General features: G+C 44.1%; 1 protein-coding gene across 6 annotated transcripts in view; it reads right to left on the minus strand.

The window, feature by feature from the left end:
- LOC118392697 (EH domain-binding protein 1-like protein 1) overlaps positions 1 to 22,446 on the minus strand; it is a 60,462-nt gene that overhangs the window by 33,343 nt on the left and 4,673 nt on the right. For 3 of the 6 annotated variants that reach the window (XM_052459378.1, XM_052459379.1, XM_035784731.2), the window contains exons 2-8: positions 11,362 to 11,419; positions 10,475 to 10,570; positions 10,305 to 10,358; positions 9,859 to 10,040; positions 9,013 to 9,161; positions 8,247 to 8,306; positions 1,631 to 1,690 (exon numbers count right to left, since the gene is read on the minus strand). In XM_052459378.1, coding sequence (XP_052315338.1) covers positions 1,631 to 1,690; positions 8,247 to 8,306; positions 9,013 to 9,161; positions 9,859 to 10,040; positions 10,305 to 10,358; positions 10,475 to 10,570; positions 11,362 to 11,419 — 659 coding nt within the window. Of the gene's footprint in view, positions 1 to 1,630; positions 1,691 to 5,117; positions 5,720 to 6,037; positions 6,285 to 8,246; positions 8,307 to 9,012; positions 9,162 to 9,858; positions 10,041 to 10,304; positions 10,359 to 10,474; positions 10,571 to 11,361; positions 11,420 to 22,446 lie in introns of those variants that run through there. The other 3 variants (XM_052459380.1, XM_052459381.1, XM_052459383.1) reach the window with 3 other exon arrangements.

The following is a 22,446-nucleotide window of genomic DNA, read 5'->3' on the forward strand; positions in this document are numbered from 1 at the left end:
CAATTAGTATTTGGTAGCATTGCCTTTAAATTGTTTAACTTGGATCAAACATTTCGGGTAGCCTTCCACAAGCTTCCCACAAGTTGGGTGAATTTTGGCCCATTCCTCCTGACAAAGCTGGTGTAACTGAGTCAGGTTTGTAGGCCTCCTTGCTCGCACACATTTTTTCAGTTCTGCTCACAAATGTTCTATAGGGTTGAGGTCAGGGCTTTGTGATGGCCACTCCAATACCTTGACTTCATTGTCCTAAAGTCATTTTGCCACAACTTTGAAGTATGCTTGGGGTCATTGTCCATTTGGAAGACCCATTTGCGACCAAGCTTAGGATTCCTGACTGAGGTCTTGAGATGTTGCTTCAATATATCCACATAATTTTCCTACCTCATGATGCCATCTATTTGTGAAGTGCACCAGTCCCTCTTGCAGCAAAGCACGCACACAACATGATGCTGCACCCCCATGCTTCACGAGTGGGATAGTGTTTTTTCGGCTTGCAAGCCTCCCCCTTTTTCCTCCAAACATAACGATGGTCATTATGGCCAAAGAGTTCTATTTCTGTCCAGAGGACATTTCTCCAAAAAGTACGATATTTGTCCCCATGTGCAGTTGCAAACCGTAGTCTTGCTTTTTTATTAGCGGTTTTGGAGCCGAGCGGCCTATCAGGTTATGTCGATATAGGGTTTTTGATACTTTTGTACCTGTTTCCTCCAGCATCTTCACAAGGTCCTTTGGTGTTGTTCTGGGATTGACTTGCACTTTTCGGCACCAAAGTATGTTCATCTCTAGGAGACAGAATGCTTCTCCATCCTGAGCGGCATGATGGCTGCGTGGTCCCATGGTCTTTATACTTGCATACTATTGTTCTTACAGATGAACGTGGTACCTTAAGGCTTTTGGAAATGGCTCCCAGGGTTGAAAGACTTGTGGTGGCCTACAATTTTTTTTCTGAGGTCTTGGCTGATTTCTTTTGATTTTCCCATGATGTCAAGCAAAGAGTCACTGAGATTGAAGGTAGGCCTTGAAATACATCCACAGGTACACCTCCAATTGACTCAAATTATGTCAATTAGCCTATCAGAAGCTTCTAAAGCCATGAAATCATTTTCTGGAATTTTCCAAGCTGTTTAAAGGCACAGTCAACTTAATGTATATAAACTTCTGACCCACTGGAATTGTGATACAGTGAATTATAAGTGAAATAATCTGTCTGTAAACAATTGTTGGTCAAATTACTTGAGTCATGGACAAAGTAGATGTCCTAACCGACTTGCCAAAACTATAGTTTGATAACAAGAAATATTGGTATTGGTATAGAAGATGAGTAAATAAATGGGGAAATTAAGTTTTAAGTTGATCTACGTTTCATATGAAATATATTATTCATGTCCATGTTGCTCATTGCTCACCATTGCTCCAGTGTCTCATACCCCTATCCGTTGCCAAGCAACATTGCTTAGCAATATTGCCACAAAAAATTGCTAGTATATCATAGCCTTTTTAACACTGTGCCCTATAAATTTGAAGTTTTGAGCAAAGTTAAGCACACGGATCTGAAATTAGGATTTGGCCCTGTTGTATAGATTTGGGGATGTTCCTAAAAGGCATTGTGTTTGCATTAGGTCTTACTCACTGGGAGTTGTGGCAGTGCTGTATTCCTCCTCTGTCAGAGTGCTCAACTGCCTCTGAAACTCTAGAAAGGGACAGACAGGACCTGGTTACACACGATTATCTGAACGAGAGAGTTGGCTTGGCAACCGGCTTGACACCTGTGAAGTGACCAATGAATGAAGGAAACATATAATGCTAACATACAATTCTTACATTCAACTATAATTTCCAAGAGACTGTTACAACCAAAACAACTAGCCAGGTGCCAGGTGTTCTCATGTGAAGACTGAGAAGGGAATACATGTTTTCATCAGAAACATTCTGCCATGTATTTCCCCCATTACTAAATGTAAGGACTTTGTCAGTGATTGCCTTCTCTGTCTGTTGCCTCAGGTTGTATATCTGTCTCTTGGACAGACAGGGGAGTAGTGACTGGTACTGGGAGGGGGGAATTGGGGACTTGAGTCTGAGTGGGCTGGCCAGGAGAGAGCCCAGGACGAGGAGCAGGATAGGGGGTGAGAGGAGAGGGTGAGGGGGGAGTGCCGGAAGAGGGCAGAGAAAAAATAGTAGGACACAGGGAAGACAAGGAAGGAAAGGAAAGGACAAGGGAGAAAAGAGGGAGTAGAGGAAAGAATTTGATTCATAAACGTATCAACCAGTTACGATCATAGTATAATTTTGTAGACTGGTTAGACAAGCATTTGTCCAATGTCAATGCTGGGGGCTGAGTCTATCTTTGAGATCTATACCTGACTGGGGGACAGTGGCAGAAGCAGGATCTGCAGCACACGGAAAAGCACCAATAGCATCAGGGGAGGGACCAGGAGCGGAGTCACAACATGGGGCAACAGGTGAGGGGAGAGGAGAGGTGAGAGGAGAGGGAGGTGAGGAGAGAGAGTGGAGAGGGAGGTGAGGAGAGAGGGAGGTGAGGAGAGAGGGAGGTGAGGGGAGAAGGAAGTGAAGGAAGGGGAGAGGGTGGTGAAGGGAGAGGGAGGAGAGGGGATAGGGAAGTGAGAGGAGAGGGAGGTGAGGAGAGAGGGAGGTGAGGAGAGAGGGAGGTGAGGGGAGAGGAGAGGTGAGAGGAGAGGGTGGTGAGGAGAGAGAGTGGAGAGGGAGGAGAGGGAGGAGAGGGGATAGGGAAGTGAGAGGAGAGGGAGGTGAGGGGAGAAGGAAGTGAAGGAAGGGGAGAGGGTGGTGAAGGGAGAGGCAGGAGAGGGGATAGGGAAGTGAGAGGAGAGGGAGGTGAGGGGAGAAAGAAGTGAAGGAAGGGGAGAGGGTGGTGAAGGGAGAGGAGACTGCAACATGGGAGAAGGGGACACATCAAGGGAGAAGGACACGGAGGGACACAAAGCAGGATTACATTTTGCCATGCGCTGCTTTGTCTGCTCCAGGGGCACCAGCTCTACTGGCTCAGGGGGAGAGGGGTGCAGAAATTTGGCCTGGCTGGGCCAGAGGGGCCTGGGTTTTGGGCAGCCTCCATTCACTCTGCCAAGGAACTGTGAGGGAGGGATGAGCAGGGGTAGAACGGAGGGAGGGATGAGAAGGGGAAGAATGGGGGAGGGATGAGAAGGGGAAGAATGGGGGGAGGGATGAGAAGGGGAAGAATGGGGGAGGGAAAGGTAACAAGGGATTAAAATAAGGCACAAGTTTGAGAAAAAGAGGGACAGGAGAGAGGATGTGAGGGAGAAATAGAAGGATGTGAGGGAGAAATAGAGGGATGTGAGGGAGAAATAGAGGGATGTGAGGGAGAAATAGAGGGATGTGACGGAGAAATAGAGGGATGTGAGGGAGAAATAGAAGGATGTGAGGGAGAAATAGAGGGATGTGAGGGAGAAATAGAGGGATGTGAGGGAGAAAGAGGGATGTGAGGGAGAAATAGAGGGATGTGAGGGAGAAATAGAGGGATGTGACAGAGAAATAGAGGGATGTGAGGGAGAAATAGAGGGATGTGAGGGAGAAATAGGATGTGAGGGAGAAATAGAGGGATGTGAGGGAGAAAGAGGGATGTGAGGGAGAAATAGAGGGATGTGAGGGAGAAATAGAGGGATGTGAGGAAGAAATAGAGGGATGTGAGGGAGAAATAGAGGGGGTGAGGAAGAAATAGAAGGAGACAGAGGGATTGTAAATGGGTGGTTAGAGAAGAAAAGGAATTAAGATTGGAATAAAGAGAGAGAAAGAGAGAAGATTGGAATAAAGAGAGAGAAAGAGATACAATTGGAATAAAGAGAGAGAAAGAGAGAAGATTGGAATAAAGAGAGAGAGAAAGAGAGAAGATTGGAATAAAGAGAGAGAGAAAGAGAAATGAGAGAGAGAGATAAAATTGGAATAAAGAGAAAGAAAGAGAGATGAGATTGGAATAAAGAAAATTACAACTACGGACAAATTCCTTGAAACTACCCCATCATTTTTCCCCCATGCAGTACCTGTCTGTGGAATATCAGAGAAAGAGGGATGTGGAAGAACGGATGGGTAAGAGGGGGAAGAGGAGAGAGGGGTCTTGATGGAGAGACGGTGGAGAGACCCGGAGCCATGTGGCACTCAGAAAGACTGTCAGGGTCCAGACCCGGAGCCATGTGGCCCTCAGAAAGACTGTCAGGGTCCAGACCCGGAGCCATGTGGCCCTCAGAAAGACTGTCAGGGTCCAGACCCGGAGCCATGTGGCCCTCAGAAAGACTGTCAGGGTCCAGACCGGGAGCCATGTGGCCCTCAGAAAGACTGTCAGGGTCCAGACCCGGAGCCATGTGGCCCTCAGAAAGACTGTCAGGGTCCAGACCCGGAGCCATGTGGCACTCAGAAAGACTGTCAGGGTCCAGACCCGGAGCCATGTGGCCCTCAGAAAGACTGTCAGGGTCCAGACCGGGAGCCATGTGGCCCTCAGAAAGACTGTCAGGGTCCAGACCCGGAGCCATGTGGCCCTCAGAAAGACAGTCAGGGTCCAGAGCCGGGTCACTCTGGAAGCCAGTAAAATTGCGAGTGTTAATTCAACTTCTAGGGAGTCAAATTGAACACTATTTTGGGGTTTATATGCTCCCAAACCTATTTTGTGTTAAAAGTACTCTGGTCATGGTGTTGATATTTTTTGAGTCAAAACGACACTAAATGGAGTAAACATCCAACTCTCAGAGAGTTTCTTAAATTTAACTCCAATTGCCATGTTACTGTTTTCACTGTCGTTTTTCAACCAACTCCCTTTTGCCTTTTTACACTTTTCTGTGTTGTTTTTCATAAAAAATCAACTACAGCAAAGTACATAAGGGTGGTTATAAGGGTGGTTTGCAATGTGATATCCAATCTGTGTTGGATATCCAATCACTTTTCCATCACTCACAGCTTGCATTTAAAATGCCGGAGAGTAGGTTAGAATATATACTACAACAACTAACAGTTGCTATGAATCCAACCACTTAAGTGATTTGATTAGTTTAGAAAAATGTGAGTTTCTTATCCTTGTGGAGCTCAAGATAAAAAACAATCAATGCACATGCGAAAACAAAGATATTGAAACAAACCTGCAACAGAGCATGCTGGGAAATATGCCAACATCTGTGGATAACGTCATGGATTTACTAGTACTCCGACCATTACGGAGAAAATACAGAAAATACATTGTCATTAAGCTTGGCTAAATGTTCTCAAAAAAAGAACATGCTTTCTCTTAAAACTAGCCTAAATAAAGTAAAGCACTCAACAACTAAACTACTCCACATAGAAATCCAGCAAAGAAGCATTTCTTTAGTGTGTCCAAAAATCTCCCTGAACAGCCCTATTAACTGCGACCTCACTTCCCTAGCAACAGTCATGACAGGAAGTAAATGGACCAACGCCAGAAACCATAAAATATGTCACCGCTTTGATGAACAAATTCACTGCAAGTTAGGACAGTTGCTACGGAAATGAGGCAGTCGCCCCTGGCAACCTCGGCAATAAACTTTCAACGGCTAGCATTTCGGTCCGTGGAGAAAATAATTATTCCAGACCTGTGTATGTCTCAAGGTAATTCAGCACATTCAGGACATTCAGTTCATTCGTCCAGGAATCTGTCGACGTGTTTTTCTCAATCTTGCTGTGGCTAAACTGTTTTCAACAGCAGGGGGTGCCTCAGACCATAGACAGTTACATTATATAACAAGTCTGAGGCCCCTTTAATGTCTTCCCATGAGTCAGAATTCCCAAACAACAAATGCCGCTCTCAATTTCTCAGAACTCTCTCGTCTCTTTAAAGCAATCAACCTTTAATCATTTATCAAATGTCAAACAAATATTCTACCTGATGTACTAGTTAACACTACTATGCACAGAATCAAACATGCGGGTATTCACTCCTTGAATAAAAGCTGCAACTTGACTATTTACTTATTACAATAGGTGTGGTCTGTGATTCAAAATCACAGTGATAAGACCGTGAGTCAGTCAGTCTGTTTGCCAGTACCTGAGCCAGCGGCGGGCTGGAAGATTTCTGCCAGTGCAGGTGGGTAGGAGCAGACAAAGGCTGGCACTTGGTAGGCATAGGGGGAGGGTCGTGCCGGGTGAGTGGTGCCCTCGGGGTCGGTATTGAGTCGGGAGCGGGAGGCAGGGGCGGGAGGCGGGGCAGAGGGGTACGGGCAGAGGGGGGCGTGACAGGAGTAAGATGGTAGAGACAGATTGGAGTAGCTCATTTGGCACTGTCTCTCTGGCAGCTGGGTGAAAGAGATGAGGGTGGGGTGGGGTCAGAGATGAGGGTGGGGTAAGAGGAGAGATGATGGGCAGAAAGAGGGAGGCGGGGTCAGAGATGAGGGCGGGGCAGAAGGGGAGGTGATAGGCAGAAAGAGGGAGGTGGGGTCAGAGATGAGGGCGGGACGGAAGGGGAGGTGATGGGCAGAAAGAGGGCGGGGGGTGGAGGTGATGGGGTGGGAGAAGAGGTGGAGCAGCAGATAGGAAGGAGGACAGATGCAGAAGAGAACAGAAGAGAAAGTAGAGACAAAGTGTTGTAGAGATATACAGGTATCAAAGACATTAAAAGAGGTGAAATGCAGTTGAGGAAGAGGGTTCCAGAGAAAAGAGAGGAGGGAAAATGAGAACCGCAGGGAAGGGGAAGTGAGAAAAGGAAAGAGGGGAAGAATGAAAGTAGATAAGAAATGGATAAGAATAGTACTCAGATACTCATCCCAGACATTCAAACGGTACAGTTGCTCAAATAAATGTTTTCTCTCACTGTAACTCTTCATTATAAATGACTACATCCTAGTCCCATCCCAACAAACCAGGGACCAGAATTTCTGGTCAGGCCCCAGTATTCAGTTCCACAGTTTAATTATAGTACATTTGATACTTGATAGGAATTTACAAGGAAAAGGTGAGGGTGTAGGATACTTTAGGAATCCATATTGTGTAACTATAAATATTAACACGTAACAGATTCCATCACTTCAAACAGTTATTGAAACGACTTCTAATTTGTTTACTTACACTACCATTCAAAAGTTTGGGGTCACTTAGAAATGTCCTTGTTTTTGAAAGAAAAGCATGTTTTAGTCTGTTAAAATAACATCAAATTGATCAGAAATACAGTGTAGACATTGTTAATGTTGGAAATGACTATTGTAGCTGTCAACTGCTGATTTTTAATGGAATATCTACATAGGCGTAGAGAGGCCCATTATCAGCAACCATCACTCCTGTGTTCCAATGGCACGTTGTGTTAGCTAATCCAAGTTTAGCATTTTAAAAGGCTAATTGATCATTAGAAAACCATTTGGCCATTATGTTAACACAGCTGAAAACTGTTGTTCTGATTAAAGAAGCAAATCAGCTGGCCTTCTTTAGACTAGTTGAGTATCTGGAGCATCAGTATTTGTGGGTTTGATTACATGCTCAAAATTGCCAGTAACAAAGAACTTTCTTCTTAAACTCGTGAGTCTATTCTTGTTCTGAGAAATGAAGGCTATTCCATGCGAGAAATTGCCAAGAAACTGAAAATCTCATACAACGCTGTGTACTACTCCCTTCACAGAATAGCATAAACTGGCTCTAACCAGAATAGAAAGAGGAGTGGGAGGCCCCGGTGCACAACTGAGCAAGAGGACAATTACATTAGAGTGTCTAGTTTGAAAAACAGATGCCTCACAAGTCCTCAACTGGCAGCTTCATTAAATAGTATGCGCAAAACACCAGTCTCAACGTCAACAATGAAGAGGCGATTCCGGGATGCTGGCCTTCTAGACAGAGTTACAAAGAAAAAGCCATATCTCAGACTGGCCAATAAAAATAAAAGATTAAGATGGGCAAATGAGCACAGACACTGGACAGAGGAAGATTGGAAAAAGTGTTATGGACAGACAAGTTTGAGGTACATGTACTGCCTTGCACAGAGTATCTGATTTAATGATTTAACATGAGAATGTAGTGAGGTATACAACTTCATTTGACACCTCATTGGCTAATATCCATTGGGTTTAATAAATATGATTAATCAAACCATACAAATGATGTGAATAGTTTGATGATCAATATTTAGATAAATGCTTATAACACATAAATATTAACATTTCAAATGAGGGATGGGATGTTATATAGGAGGAGAGGGGATAGAACCAAAGCCAGGGAAAAGATCCAATCAGGATTCATAGGAGGCGGGAGCAGAGGCAGAAACAGGAAGTTACCTGTGGGCTCTGGGTCAATCACAGGCCTCCATGCCTGATCACGTATTTTTCTCGCGGGTGCTTTCAGAGTTGAAGGGAAGGGAAGGGAAGGGAAGGGAAGGGAAGGATGGAATGAAGGAATGAAGGAAGGAAGGAAGGAAGGGGAAAATATTAAAGAAAAGAAAAGGAAGGAAGGAAGGAAGGAAGGAAGGAAGGAAGGAAGGGGAAAATATTAAAGAAAAGAAAAGGAAGGAAGGAAGGAAGGAAGGAAGGAAGGAAGGAAGGGGAAAATATTAAAGAAAAGAAAAGGAAGGAAAGGATATTGATTTATTACAGAAAGGGAAGCTTGGCGTGGAAAGAGATTTGTTTGGCATTCATACATTCGAAAGGGAAAATGTATAGGAGGGCAATTGTGAGTTCCTACTGGGCAACCGTAGTTGAGACATTACGTGTGAGGCTGGAGAGTGGAGCAATGTGCCATTCAGGTGTATTGAACAATGTTTTCAAACATTAAACACTTCAAATCTGTCACACCTTAGAAGGCTGGCAAACATATGCAAAGTAAGCATCTCCTATGGCAATTTTGTTTACCTGTGAGATGGAGTGGATAAGTGGGCTTTTGTTTTCCGGTGTGCATGCAGAGTTAGTACTGTACAAAGCTACTGTGTTTATCAGTGTCAAGACCAGAGCATTTTGAGTGTCTCGGTCTCATACACATTCTTCTCCATCTTGACTCGATCCTGGAATGCGAGAGCGGATGACTTGTCATTTGTGTCGAGACCCCTACCTGTGACAGGAGTGGCGGGGCCCATGCCGGCTCCGATGCTGACCCTCCTCTCGCCCTCCTCCTCGTCACTATCGTTGAAGTCGTCCAGGTTGCCGATGTCACTCTGCTTCAGGCTCATCAGACTGGCCAGACTCTGCATGTCCTCATCTCTGTTGGATTACAAAGGAAGAAGCCTTGTATTATAACTCGTCCAGAAACAGTAATACTGTCTAATTGACTGTATATGACTAATCACTAAACACCATTAACTGACTATAACATTACAGGTCAGTAATAAACTCAAAAGATTATGCGCCATCACAAAGCTTTGTTTTTTTAACGGTAAGCTTTGTTGAGAGACCGTTGACTCAAGGCTTTTTCTACTTCACATAATGTGGTAAACCATTTAGTATCTCAATCTCTGTCTACTCGACATAATACGGTCAGCATTTTAGTAGCCGAGGGACTCAACATAATACGGTCAGCATTTTAGTAGCCGAGGGACTCGACATAATACGGTAAGCATTTTAGTAGCCGAGGGACTCGACATAATACGGTAAGCATTTTAGTAGCCGAGGGACTCGACATAATACGGTCAGCATTTTAGTAGCCGAGGGACTCGACATAATACGGTAAGCATTTTAGTAGCCGAGGGACTCGACATAATACGGTCAGCATTTTAGTAGCCGAGGGACTCGACATAATACGGTAAGCATTTTAGTAGCCGAGGGACTCGACATAATACGGTAAGCATTTTAGTAGCTGAGGGACTCGACATAATACAGTAAGCATTTTAGTAGCCGAGGGACTCGACATAATACAGTAAGCATGTGATAAGCATGACTGATTAGATAAATGGCAACTCACGTGGCCTTGCCCTCTTTGAGGAAGACGCAGGTCAAGGTCAGTTTGAGTGTGGCTTCCACCACCTTCACAGACAGGGGCTTGGGCTTCAGCGTCAGGTCGTAGTGGGCAGGGGTGGCGCTGGCAAACTTCTTCATGTTGACGTCCACCGACGCCAGCACCTTCCTGTGGCCCTTGTTAGTCTCCTGGGAGGCAAAGGTCAGGGGTTAACTCAGGCTTTCCTAATGATGCTGTTTAAATCCAATACTTTGGTATATCCAAGAGGATTTTTTTGCCCTAAACTGTATTAAGGCTAAAAACCAGGAAATGTTTTTGGTAACATGCACTATGTCATCCGCAACAGCTCTGTCAAACTTGAAACACTCAATGTACTGTATGTGTGTTTTGACTCAAAATTCTAATTGATAGAAACATCTATTCATGCCACCACATCAGACAAAAAGACTCACATTCTCAATGATGAATGTCCAGTCCTTGTCTTCAAATTCATCTGCAGTCGGGTCCTAAAAGAAGAGCGATTCTGAGAATAAGGAAACGTGTTTTGTCCATCCAAACACAGATTCATCTAAATAATTTCCCAATCATTTGCACATATCTTTCCAAGGGTGAGTTTCCATACCTTGAAGAGTGTGACGGTGATGTCCAGGTTTTCGGGCACCTGCCACACCACCGTGCCCCTGTAGGGGTTCTTGATGCCAGGCTGCCACCCATGCAGCTGAGGAAATGGGGTAAATATCAAGTCAGGGAAAGGATCTGATAATACGCTGACTGGGGGAACCCAGTCATACCTATGAATTGTACTGTATACTGAATAAGTCACGTGTGGCTTGTAGAGTGTTGAACGTGATACATAATGAACACATTGTGACTATAAGCAACTGAGCCTTAAGGCTTGCACTATGTCACTTTTTGGGCGACCCGACCAAATTCAGATAGAAATGGGAGTTATAGATCTGTCATTCTCATTGAAAGCAAGTCTAAGAAACTGTAGATCTCTTCTATGTCCAATATTTCTATGCTTCCTGTCTTTTACTTTTGTTTTTGTACACCAGCTTCAAACAGCTGGAAATACAATATTTTTGGTTCTGGAAAATATATTTCACAGCGGGTTTAGATGGTACAATAATTCTCTACACTACACTTGCTTATTTTGTCACATAAACTGAAATAAGGCCAACTATTGGAGTTTTAGCAACCAGGAAATGGCGGAGTGATTTCTGCATAGTGCACCTTAAATGTGATGTGATTAATGAAGCACTTACTGTGATGAATAAAGCCAGAATGATTTATGTCTGAACTCAAAACATACCACACTTCTATGTATACATGGTTCCATTTCCTCAAACACCAGAAAATCTGACCTTTCACCTTATAGGCTACACACCCTCAGGTAGGCTACATACATTAGGGGCCTTATCACACTTTATCGTGATGACAAGTGCTAGACAAACAGGCCTACACATGTCACTAGTCTACTTGTTGAATGAAGTTCCTTCCCCATATTACCTTGGTGCAATTTCTCCGGTTTCTCCTGCTCCATACTACTCTCAGTTTGTCTGGCTGCCTGAAAGTAACAAAAACACAGAACAATGAAGTTCACATAATAAGCATTGAGCACACATACACACTGTAACAGCACACACACACACTGTATCAGCACACATACACACTGTAACAGCACACACACACACACTGTAACAGCACACATACACACTGTAACAGCACACACACACACTGTATCAACACACATACACACTGTAACAGCACACATACACACTGTATCAGCACACATACACACTGTAACAGCACACACACACTGTAACAGCACACATACACACTGTAACAGCACACACACACACTGTATCAGCACACATACACACTGTATCAGCACACATACACACTGTATCAGCACACATACACACTGTATCAGCACACATACACACTGTATCAGCACACATACACACTGTATCAGCACACACACACACACACACACACACACACACACACACACTGTATCAGCACACACACACTGTATCAGCACACATACACACTGTATCAGCACACATACACACTGTATCAGCACACATACACACACACACACACACACACACACACACAGTATCAGCACACACACACTGTATCAGCACACATACACACTGTATCAGCACACATACACACTGTATCAGCACACATACACACTGTATCAGCACACATACACACTGTATCAGCACACATACACACTGTATCAGCACACACACACACACACACACACACACACACACACACACACACACACACACACACACACACACACACACACACACACACACACACACTGTAACAGCACACATACACACTGTAACAGCACACATACACACTGTAACAGCACACACACACACTGTATCAGCACACATACACACTGTATCAGCACACATACACACTGTATCAGCACACATACACACTGTAACAGCACACACACACACTGTATCAGCACACATACACACTGTAACAGCACACACACACACTGTATCAGCACACATACACACTGTATCAGCACACACACACACACACACACACACACACACACACACACACACACACACACACACACACACACACACACACACACACACACACACACACACACACACACACACTGTATCAGCACACATACACACTGTATCAGCACACATACACACTGTGACAGCACACATACACACTGTAACAGCACACACACACACTAACAGCACACACACACACTGTATCAGCACACACACACACACACACACACACACACACACACACACACACACACACACACACACACACACACACACACACACACTGTATCAGCACACACACACTGTATCAGCACACATAAGCATTGCATAAGCAAACATTAACAATGTTAAAGCAAGCCTCCCGACACATTGGTGCGGCTGGCTTCTGGGTTGGAGGGGCACTGTGTCAAGAAGCAGTGCGGCTTGGTTGGGTTCTGTTTCGGAGTACGCATGGTTCTCGACCTTCGCCTCTCCCGAGTCCGTAAGGGAGTTACAGCGATGAGACAAAACTACTACCAATTGGATACCACAAAATTGGGGAGAAAAAGGGGGTAAAAAAAAATACAATGTATGAACATACATTAACATTGTTAATAAAAATACTCAGATTTTTCTGCCAATTCTCACTTAATGAGAGGAAGTTTGTTTGATATGATTTTTACATGAGCTGTTCAATAAATGTGAATATTTACCTGCAGTCAACTTGTGCAATACATTAGGAGATTCATTTCACCAGTCACATTATTTTACATTATGATGCTTACTGTAGTTCCCCAGAACAGTTGAGCCAGTCACATTATTGTACATTATGATGCTTACTGTAGTTCCCCAGAACAGTTGAGCCAGTCACATTATTTTACATTATGATGCTTACTGTAGTTCCCCAGAACAGTTGAGCCAGTCACATTATTTTACATTATGATGCTTACTGTAGTTCCCCAGAACAGTTGAGCCAGTCACATTATGATGCTTACTGTAGTTCCCCAGAACAGTTGAGCCAGTCACATTATGATGCTTACTGTAGTTCCCCAGAACAGTTGAGCCAGTCACATTATTTTACATTATGAAGCTTACTGTAGTTCCCCAGAACAGTTGAGCCAGTCACATTATGATGCTTACTGTAGTTCCCCAGAACAGTTGAGCCAGTCACATTATGATGCTTACTGTAGTTCCCCAGAACAGTTGAGCCAGTCACATTATGATGCTTACTGTAGTTCCCCAGAACAGTTGAGCCAGTCACATTATGATGCTTACTGTAGTTCCCCAGAACAGTTGAGCCAGTCACATTATTTTACATTATGAAGCTTACTGTAGTTCCCCAGAACAGTTGAGCCAGTCACATTATGATGCTTACTGTAGTTCCCCAGAACAGTTGAGCCAGTCACATTATTTTACATTATGATGCTTACTGTAGTTCCCCAGAACAGTTGAGCCAGTCACATTATTTTACATTATGAAGCTTACTGTAGTTCCCCAGAACAGTTGAGCCAGTCACATTATTTTACATTATGAAGCTTACTGTAGTTCCCCAGAACAGTTGAGCCAGTCACATTATGATGCTTACTGTAGTTCCCCAGAACAGTTGAGCCAGTCACATTATGAAGCTTACTGTAGTTCCCCAGAACAGTTGAGCCAGTCACATTATTTTACATTATGAAGCTTACTGTAGTTCCCCAGAACAGTTGAGCCAGTCACATTATGATGCTTACTGTAGTTCCCCAGAACAGTTGAGCCAGTCACATTATGATGCTTACTGTAGTTCCCCAGAACAGTTGAGCCAGTCACATTATGATGCTTACTGTAGTTCCCCAGAACAGTTGAGCCAGTCACATTATGATGCTTACTGTAGTTCCCCAGAACAGTTGAGCCAGTCACATTATGATGCTTACTGTAGTTCCCCAGAACAGTTGAGCCAGTCACATTATGATGCTTACTGTAGTTCCCCAGAACAGTTGAGCCAGTCACATTATGATGCTTACTGTAGTTCCCCAGAACAGTTGAGCCAGTCACATTATGATGCTTACTGTAGTTCCCCAGAACAGTTGAGCCAGTCATGTGTTTGTTTGTAAATAGCACAACGGGAGAAAGCGGGAGCTGCTGAGTTCATAATGTTCTATATCTATCAGCGAGTCTGTTGTTCAGCGTACATGAGGTGATGAAGTTATTCAATTCACTACTAAATGTTTGCCATCAGATATCTGATAATTTCTTTCTGCCAGATGTCAAAGAACTCTGCATGAGTTATCTGTACAGTTGCCATTTTTTCCCTGTGCTTCCGACTAAGGTTTTCTTTTCTCCTCTCTTCTTCTCCCCTCTGCTCCATGTACTTCCTTCAGAAAAGCATGCACAACAACTTTGTTCACTTGCACAATTTATATATCGTTCCCTTTCACTTGTAAATGTCCACACTTACCAAAAATTAGATTTAATAACTACTAGCTATGCTTGGATAACTTTGAGCCGTCTTTGCAATTAGTTTATGTTAGTTTTCTTATGTGATTTCGCTATTAGTTTGTGAAAATGTTATTAGCATTCTGGTAATAGAGGTCCAATGGGCTTTTCTTGCCTTTTTAGCAAGAAAAGTGCTACACCCGTAATACCGTAAATCCCCGGGATGAGAGAAGGACGGTATGACGAAATGAACATCTGGATACCGCTCAAGCCTAGCCTGAGGTATTCAAATTGTGTACAGTGCATAGGAAGATACCGGTACTATAGCACATAATAACTATCAGGACAGAGCTCAGTGTATCCTCTGTTCCTTCCTTCTGGCCACAGCATGCCACAAACATGCTGCATGTAAGCACATACTATGAACAGTATTCACACCCCTTTATTTTTCCCACATTTTGTTGTGTTAAAGCCTGAATTTAAAAATGATTTTAAAAAATTAAAAAATTGTGACTGGTCTACATACAATACCCCATATAAAGTGAAATTACGTTTTGCAAAATAATAAAATATTTAAAGCTGAGTGAATAAGTATTCAACCCCTTTGTTATGCTAAGTCTAAATAAGTCCAGGAGTCAAAATTTGCTTAACAAGTTGCATGGACTCCCTCTGTGTGCAATAATAGTGTTTAACATGATTTTTGAATGCCTACCTCATCTCTTTACCCCACACACACAATTATCTGTACAATCGAGCCGTGAATTTCAAACACAGATTCAACCACAAAGACCAGGGAGGTTTTCTAATGCCTCACAAAGAAGGGCACTTCTTCTTTTAAAAAAGCAGACATTGAATTTCCCTTTGAGCATGGTGAAGTTATTAACTATACTTTGGGTGGTGTATCAATAAACCTACTCACTACAAAGTTACAGGTGTCTTTCCTAACTCAGTCACTGGAGAGGAAGGAAACCACTCAGGGATTTCACCATGAGCTCAATTTTGACTTTAAAATAATTACAGTTTAATGGTTGTGATAGGAGAAAACTGAGGATGGGTCAACAACATTGTAGTTACTCCACAATATTAACCTAATTGACGACAGAGTGAAAAAAGGAAGGAATTCAAATATTTCTAAACATACATCCAGTTTGCAACAAGGCACTAAAGTAGTACTGCAAAAAATGTGGAAAAGAAATTCACTTTGGGGAAAATTCAATACAACACATTACTGAGTACCACCCTCCATATTTGGAAGTATAGTGGTGGCTGCATCATCTTATGGTTATGCTTGTAATTGTTAAGGACTGGGGAGTTTTTCAGGATAAAACATTTACAGAATGGAGCTAAGCACAGGCACAATCCTAAAGGAAAACCTGGTTCAGTCTGCTTCCACCAGACACTGGGAGATTAATTCACCTTTCATCAGGACGATAACCTTAAGCACAAGGCCAAATCTACACTGGAGTTGCTTACCAAGAAGACAGTGAGTGGTCGAGTTACAGTTTTGACATAAATCTGCTTGAAAATCTATGGCAAGATTTGAAAATGGTTGTCTAGCTATGATCAACCACCAATTTGACAGAGCTTGAAAATAACAATTGGCAAATATCGTACAAATCTAGGTGTTCAAAGCTCTTACCAAGAATGGCTCACAGCTATTCATTTTGAATTCAGGCTGTAACACAACAAAATGTGGACTAAGTCGAGGGTTTATGAATACCCCCCCCCCCAAAAAAAGTGATTGGAATTAAGGGACACGAAAATAAAAGCTTAAGGAATGACCCGTTGGCCTTCTCTCAAATACAAACACACACATCTGTCTACTGCGTAAACACAAGAGAAGGGGGGGAAGCGTCAGCCACCTTGTGTCTCTGTTCAGGGCTGTAACTCAGGGCTTGGTCCCGCCCCCGAGTGCACGTTTTGGTTTTTGCCCTAGCGCGACACATCTGATTGAAATAATCAGAGCTCTAACTAACAGACTGAGTATAGAATGAACTCCACAATGGAATCAACATCAACAAACAAACTATAGCCTGAGTGTCAGAGAGGATGCCTCCTCTGGTTGCTTCTGCTATGAGACACATGATGAGTGTAGTGTTCAGCAGGTCCCACTGTCGCAAAAACTTTCTAAAACATCATCATTGGACACGTTTGGGGTAGGTAGAACCTCCATGTTACACTCCCATTTTTCACACCTCCTTGCTCCCTACTGAACAAATCTCAGCTTGGGCATGTTTTTTTTTTCACTTGTGCAATTACAGTCCTCAGTGCCCTATTACTGGAGGGTGTGGTCCCTAGCAACCGTCAGGCCACAATACTTCACCTTGTCTCCAGCAGCTGCGGCCAGCTACCTCCTACATGTACGTCACACAAAGATGGTTGTCTACCAACAGACCTATTCTAGACTAGATCAGCTATTATGTCATCCTAGAAGAGATTCCTTGTGTGGATGTGAAATAACCTAGTGCCATGTTGTTGACCTTTTTTCATCTCCCAATAACAAGAACCAATAGTGAGAGTCGGCAAGATAGTCGGTCCGGACGACTCCGACAGAAAACAAGCAACAGGCTATTTGCATGTGGAAATGTAACAGCATCTTCTTAGTACGCTGGAATGAACATAGTTACTCACAGGCAGTTCAACTTTTAAGAACCTAACTACTTGTTTGCTGGCTGAGGATGAGAGAAGTAGGGAGGTAGAGAGTAAGGGTAGAGTAAACAGTATGACTGGACGGGATGGGCCTCTCTCATGTTGCAGGCCAGTTATAGAAGTTGGGAGGATCGGAGAGTAAGGGCAAAGTGGAGGAGGCTGGGGGAAAGGTGAGGTGGTGGGGGGGGCCACAGAAATAGACCTGTTTAATGGTGGGGCTTAACCATTAGGTTAACTGCTAACTCACCCACCAGCCAGCCAAATATCAGCCTGCCCCATACACCTGCCAGCCCAATATCAGCATGCCCCATACACCTGCCAGCCCAATATCAGCCTGCCCCATACACCTGCCAGCCCAATATCAGCCTGCCTCACAGAACGCCAGCTAAATATCAGCCTGCCCCATACACCTGCCAGCCCAATATCAGCCTGCCCCATACACCTGCCAGCCCAATATCAGCCTGCCCCATACACGTGCCAGCCCCAATATCAGCCTGCCCCAAACACCTGCCAGCCCAATATCAGCCTGCCCCATACACCTGCCAGCCCAATATCAGCCTGCCCCATACACCTGCCAGGCCAATATCAGCCTGCCCCATACACGTGCCAGCCCAATATCAGCCTGCCCCATACACGTGCCAGCCCAATATCAGCCTGCCCCATACACCTGCCAGGCCAATATCAGCCTGTCCCATACACCTGCCAGGACAATATCAGCCTAACCCATACACCTGCCAGCCCAATATCAGCCTGCCTCACACAACGCCCGCCACGCGCTCTAGGGGTGTTACAAACCACAGTCTACCTTTGGGGATGTATTGTAGGTTTTCTAAACTTTTCTAGAGACAATGTTATATAAGAGGTGCCGGTAATCAAGCAGTAGAACATTTTAGGACCTGCCCAACATAAGCACTGGGCCACTCAAGGACATTCAGAGACATGTCCCGAAGCCACTCATGTGTTGTCTTGGCTGTGTGCTCAGGGTTGTTGTCCTGTTGGAAGGTGAACCTTCGCCCCAGTCTGAGGTCCTGAGTGCTCTGGAGCAGGTTTTCATCAAGGATCTCTCTGTACTTTGCTCGCTTGGCATTCAGGCCAAAGTGTTCAATCTTGGTTTCATCAGACCAGAAAATCGGGCTGTCATGTGCCTTTCGAAGGTTCTACCATCTCCACAGAGGAACTCTGGAGTTCTGTCAGAGTGACTATCGAGTTCTTGGTCACCTCCTTGAACAAGACTAATCCTATTTGGCAATAAAGCCTCCTCTCATGCTGCCAAACATACCCTCGTAAAACTGACTGTTCATAACCTGCCGATTCTTGACTTCGGCGATGTCATTTACAAAATAGACTCAAACACTCTACTCAGCAAATTGGATGCAGTCTATCACAGTGCCATCCGTTTTGTCATCAAAGCCCCATATACTACCCACCACTGCGACCTGTATGCTCTCGTTGGCTGGCCCTCACTACATATTCGTCGCCAAAGCCACTGGCTCCAGGTCATCTATAAGTCTTTGCTAGGTAAAGCTCCGCCTTATCTCAACTCACTGGTCACCATAGCAACACCCTCCAGTAGCATGCGCTCCAGCAGGTATATTTCACTGGTCATCTCCAAAGCCAACACCTCCTTTGGCCGCCTTTTCTTCCAGTTCTCTGCTGCCAGTGACTGGAACGAATTGCAAAAATCACTGAAGTTGGAGACTTATATCTCCCTCACTAGCTTTAAGCATCAGCTGTCGGAGCAGTTTACAGATTGCTGCAGCTGTACACAGCCCATCTGTAAATAGCCCATCCAGCTACCTACCTCATCCCTATATTTGTTTTTCTGCTCTTTTGCACACCAGTATTTCTACTTGCACATCCCCATCTGCACATCTATCACTCCAGTGTTAATTGCTAAATTGTAATTACTTTGCCACTATGGCCTATTTATTGCCTTACCTCCTTACTTCATTTGCACACACGGTATACAGGTTTTTCTATTGTGCTATTGACTGTACGTTTGTTTATCCCATGTGTAACTCTGTGTTGTTTTTGTCGTACAGCTTTGCTTTATCTTGGCCAGGTCGCAGTTGTAAATGAGAACTTGTTCTCAACTGGCCTACCTGGTTAAATAAACATGAAATAAATAATAGGTCACCTAACAGTATGAACTCTGGAGATAGATGAGGGGCAATCAATTCACATATGGTGTCCAGGGCACAGCTGGGAGCTGAGGGGGGTCTATAACAAGCAGCAACAGTGAGAGACTTATTTCTGGAGAGATTCATTTTTAAAATTAGAAGCTCGAACTGTTTGGGCATAGACCTGGATAGTATGACAGAACTCTGCAGGCTATCTTTGCAGTAGATTGCAACTCCGCCCCCTTTAGCAGTTATATCTTGACGGGAAATGTTGCAGTTGGGGATGGAAATTTCAGAATTTTTAGTGGCCTTCCTAAGCTAGGATTCAGACACGACAAGGACATCAGGGTTGGTGGAGTGTGCTAAAGCAGTGAATAAAGCAAACTTAGGGAGGAGGCTTCTGATGTTAACATGCATGAACCCAAGGCTTTTATGGTTACAGAAGTCATCAAATGAGAGCGCCTGGGGACACACAGGGCCTGGGTTAACATCTACATCACCAGAGGAACAGAGGAGGAGTAGGATGAGGGTACGACTAAAGGCTACAAGAACTGGTCGTCTAGTGCGTTGGAAACAGAGAATAAAAGGAGCATATTTCTGGGCGTGGTAGGATAGATTCAGGGCATAATGTACAGAGAAGGGTATGGTAGGGTGCGAGTACAGTGGAGGTAAACCTAGGCATTGAGTGACGATGAGAAAGGTTGCATCTCTGGAGGCACCAGTTAAGCTAGACGAGGTCTCTGCATGTGTGGGGGGGGGGTGGGACAAAGGAGCTATCTAAGGCATGTTGGGTGGGACTAGGGGCTCCGGGGTAAAATTAAACAATGAGTGCTACCCTAAACAACAGTATACAAGGCATATTGACATTAGTGGGGGGCATAAAGCAAATACATGTGTTGATTGGGAGAGCTAAGACAACAACGGGTAAACAGCTAAGACAACAACAACAGGTAAATGGCGATGAATGAGCAGAGAGGGTTCAATTAGCTACACACATGGCCTGAGTTCGAGGCTGCGGCCGACAGAAACAAAATGAAGTACTGTGTTAATGAACAGTCCAGCAGGCATCAGCTGTGTAGCCAAGTGATCATAGGGTTCAATGAGCAGCAATAGATGAAACAAGGAGCTGTTCGGTAGTCGTTACTATGCTAGGCGAGTGGGAGACACGGCGTTCAGAAAGCTAGCGGGCCGGGGCTAGCAGACATACACAACGCAGAGGCCGGTTGAGAGCATATCGGCCGAATTAGCAGACCAGTAGTGATGGATCGACGGGGCTCCATGTCGACAAAGAGTCCAGGCCAATTGGCAAGAGAGGTACTGTAGTTGGTGTACTTCGTTGGCTAGCCGGGAGATGGGCCGAGCTCGAGACTAGCTCGAGGCTAACTGGTGCTTGCTTCTGGACAAGGGCGTTAGCCACATTAGCCACTCGGTAGCAGCTAGCTAGCTGCGATGATCCAGTGTAATGGTCCAGAGCTTGCTGTAGGAATCCGGTGATGTAGTGGAGAAAAGCAGTCCGATATGCTCATGGCTGATATCACCCTGTGCAGACTGGCGGGTATTATCCAGGCTAAAGCGTCTAGTGTCTGAGCAAAAGGTAAAGACTGCTAGCAGTGGCTAACAATTACGAAATAGCTAGTAGCTAATAGCTAGTAGCTAAGTAGCTGACGGCTAGCTTCTGATAGGGCTTCCAGTTATAAGGTCTAAAAAAATAGATCTGTACAACATTGGGTGAATGCTACCAAATACTAATTGAGTGTATGTAAACTTCTGACCCACTGAGAATGTGATGAAAGAAATAAAAGCTGAAATAAATCACTCTCCTATTATTCTGACATTTCACATTCTTAAAATAAAGTGGTGATCCTAACTGACCTAAAACAGTGGATTTTTACTAGGATCAAATGTCAGGAATTGTGAAAAACATACACGACTGTTTAAAAGTTTGGAGTCACTTAGAAATGTCCTTGTTTTCCATGAAAACATACATGAAATTAGTTGCAAAATTAATAAGAAATGTAGTCAAAACGTTGACAAGGTTATAAATAATGATTTTTAATTCAAATGACAATTGTGTCCTTCAAACTTTGCTTTCGTCAAAGAATCCTCCATCTGCAGCAATTACAGCATTGCAGACCTTTGTCATTCTAGTTGTCAATTTGTTGAGGTAATATGAAGAGATTTCACCCCATGCTTCCTGAAGCACCTCCCACAAGTTGGATTGGCTTGACGGTCAAGCTGATCCCACAATAGCTCAATAGGGTTGAGATCCGGTGACTGTGCTGGCCACTCCATTATAGACAATATACCAGCTGACTGCTTCTTCCCTAAATAGTTCTTGCATAGTTTGGAGCTGTGTCATTGTCCTGTTGTAGGAGGAAATTGGCTCCAATTAAGTGCCGTCCACAGGGTATATGGCATGGTGTTGTAAAATGGAGTGATAGCCTTCCTTCTTAAAGATCCCTTTTACCCTGTACAAATCTCCCACTTTACCACCACCAAAGCACCCCCCAGACCATCACATTACCTCCACCATGCTTAACAGGTGGCGTCAAGCACTCCTCCAGCATCTTTTCATTTTTTTCTGCGTCTCACAAATGTTCTTCTTTGTGATCTGAACACCTCAAACTTAGATTTGTCTGTCCATAACACTTTTCCAATCTTCCTCTGTCCAGTGTCTGTGCTCATTTGCCCATCTTAATCTTTCATTTTTATTGGCCAGTCTGAGATATGGCTTTTTCTTTGTAACTCTGTCTAGAAGGCCAGCATCCCGGAATCGCCTCTTCATTGTTGACGTTGAGACTGGTGTTTTGCGCATACTATTTAATGAAGCTGCCAGTTGAAGACTTGTGAGGCATCTGTTTTTCAAACTA

Source organism: Oncorhynchus keta, chromosome 13 (genome assembly GCF_023373465.1).
Source record: "Oncorhynchus keta strain PuntledgeMale-10-30-2019 chromosome 13, Oket_V2, whole genome shotgun sequence".
Taxonomy (NCBI): domain Eukaryota; kingdom Metazoa; phylum Chordata; class Actinopteri; order Salmoniformes; family Salmonidae; genus Oncorhynchus; species Oncorhynchus keta.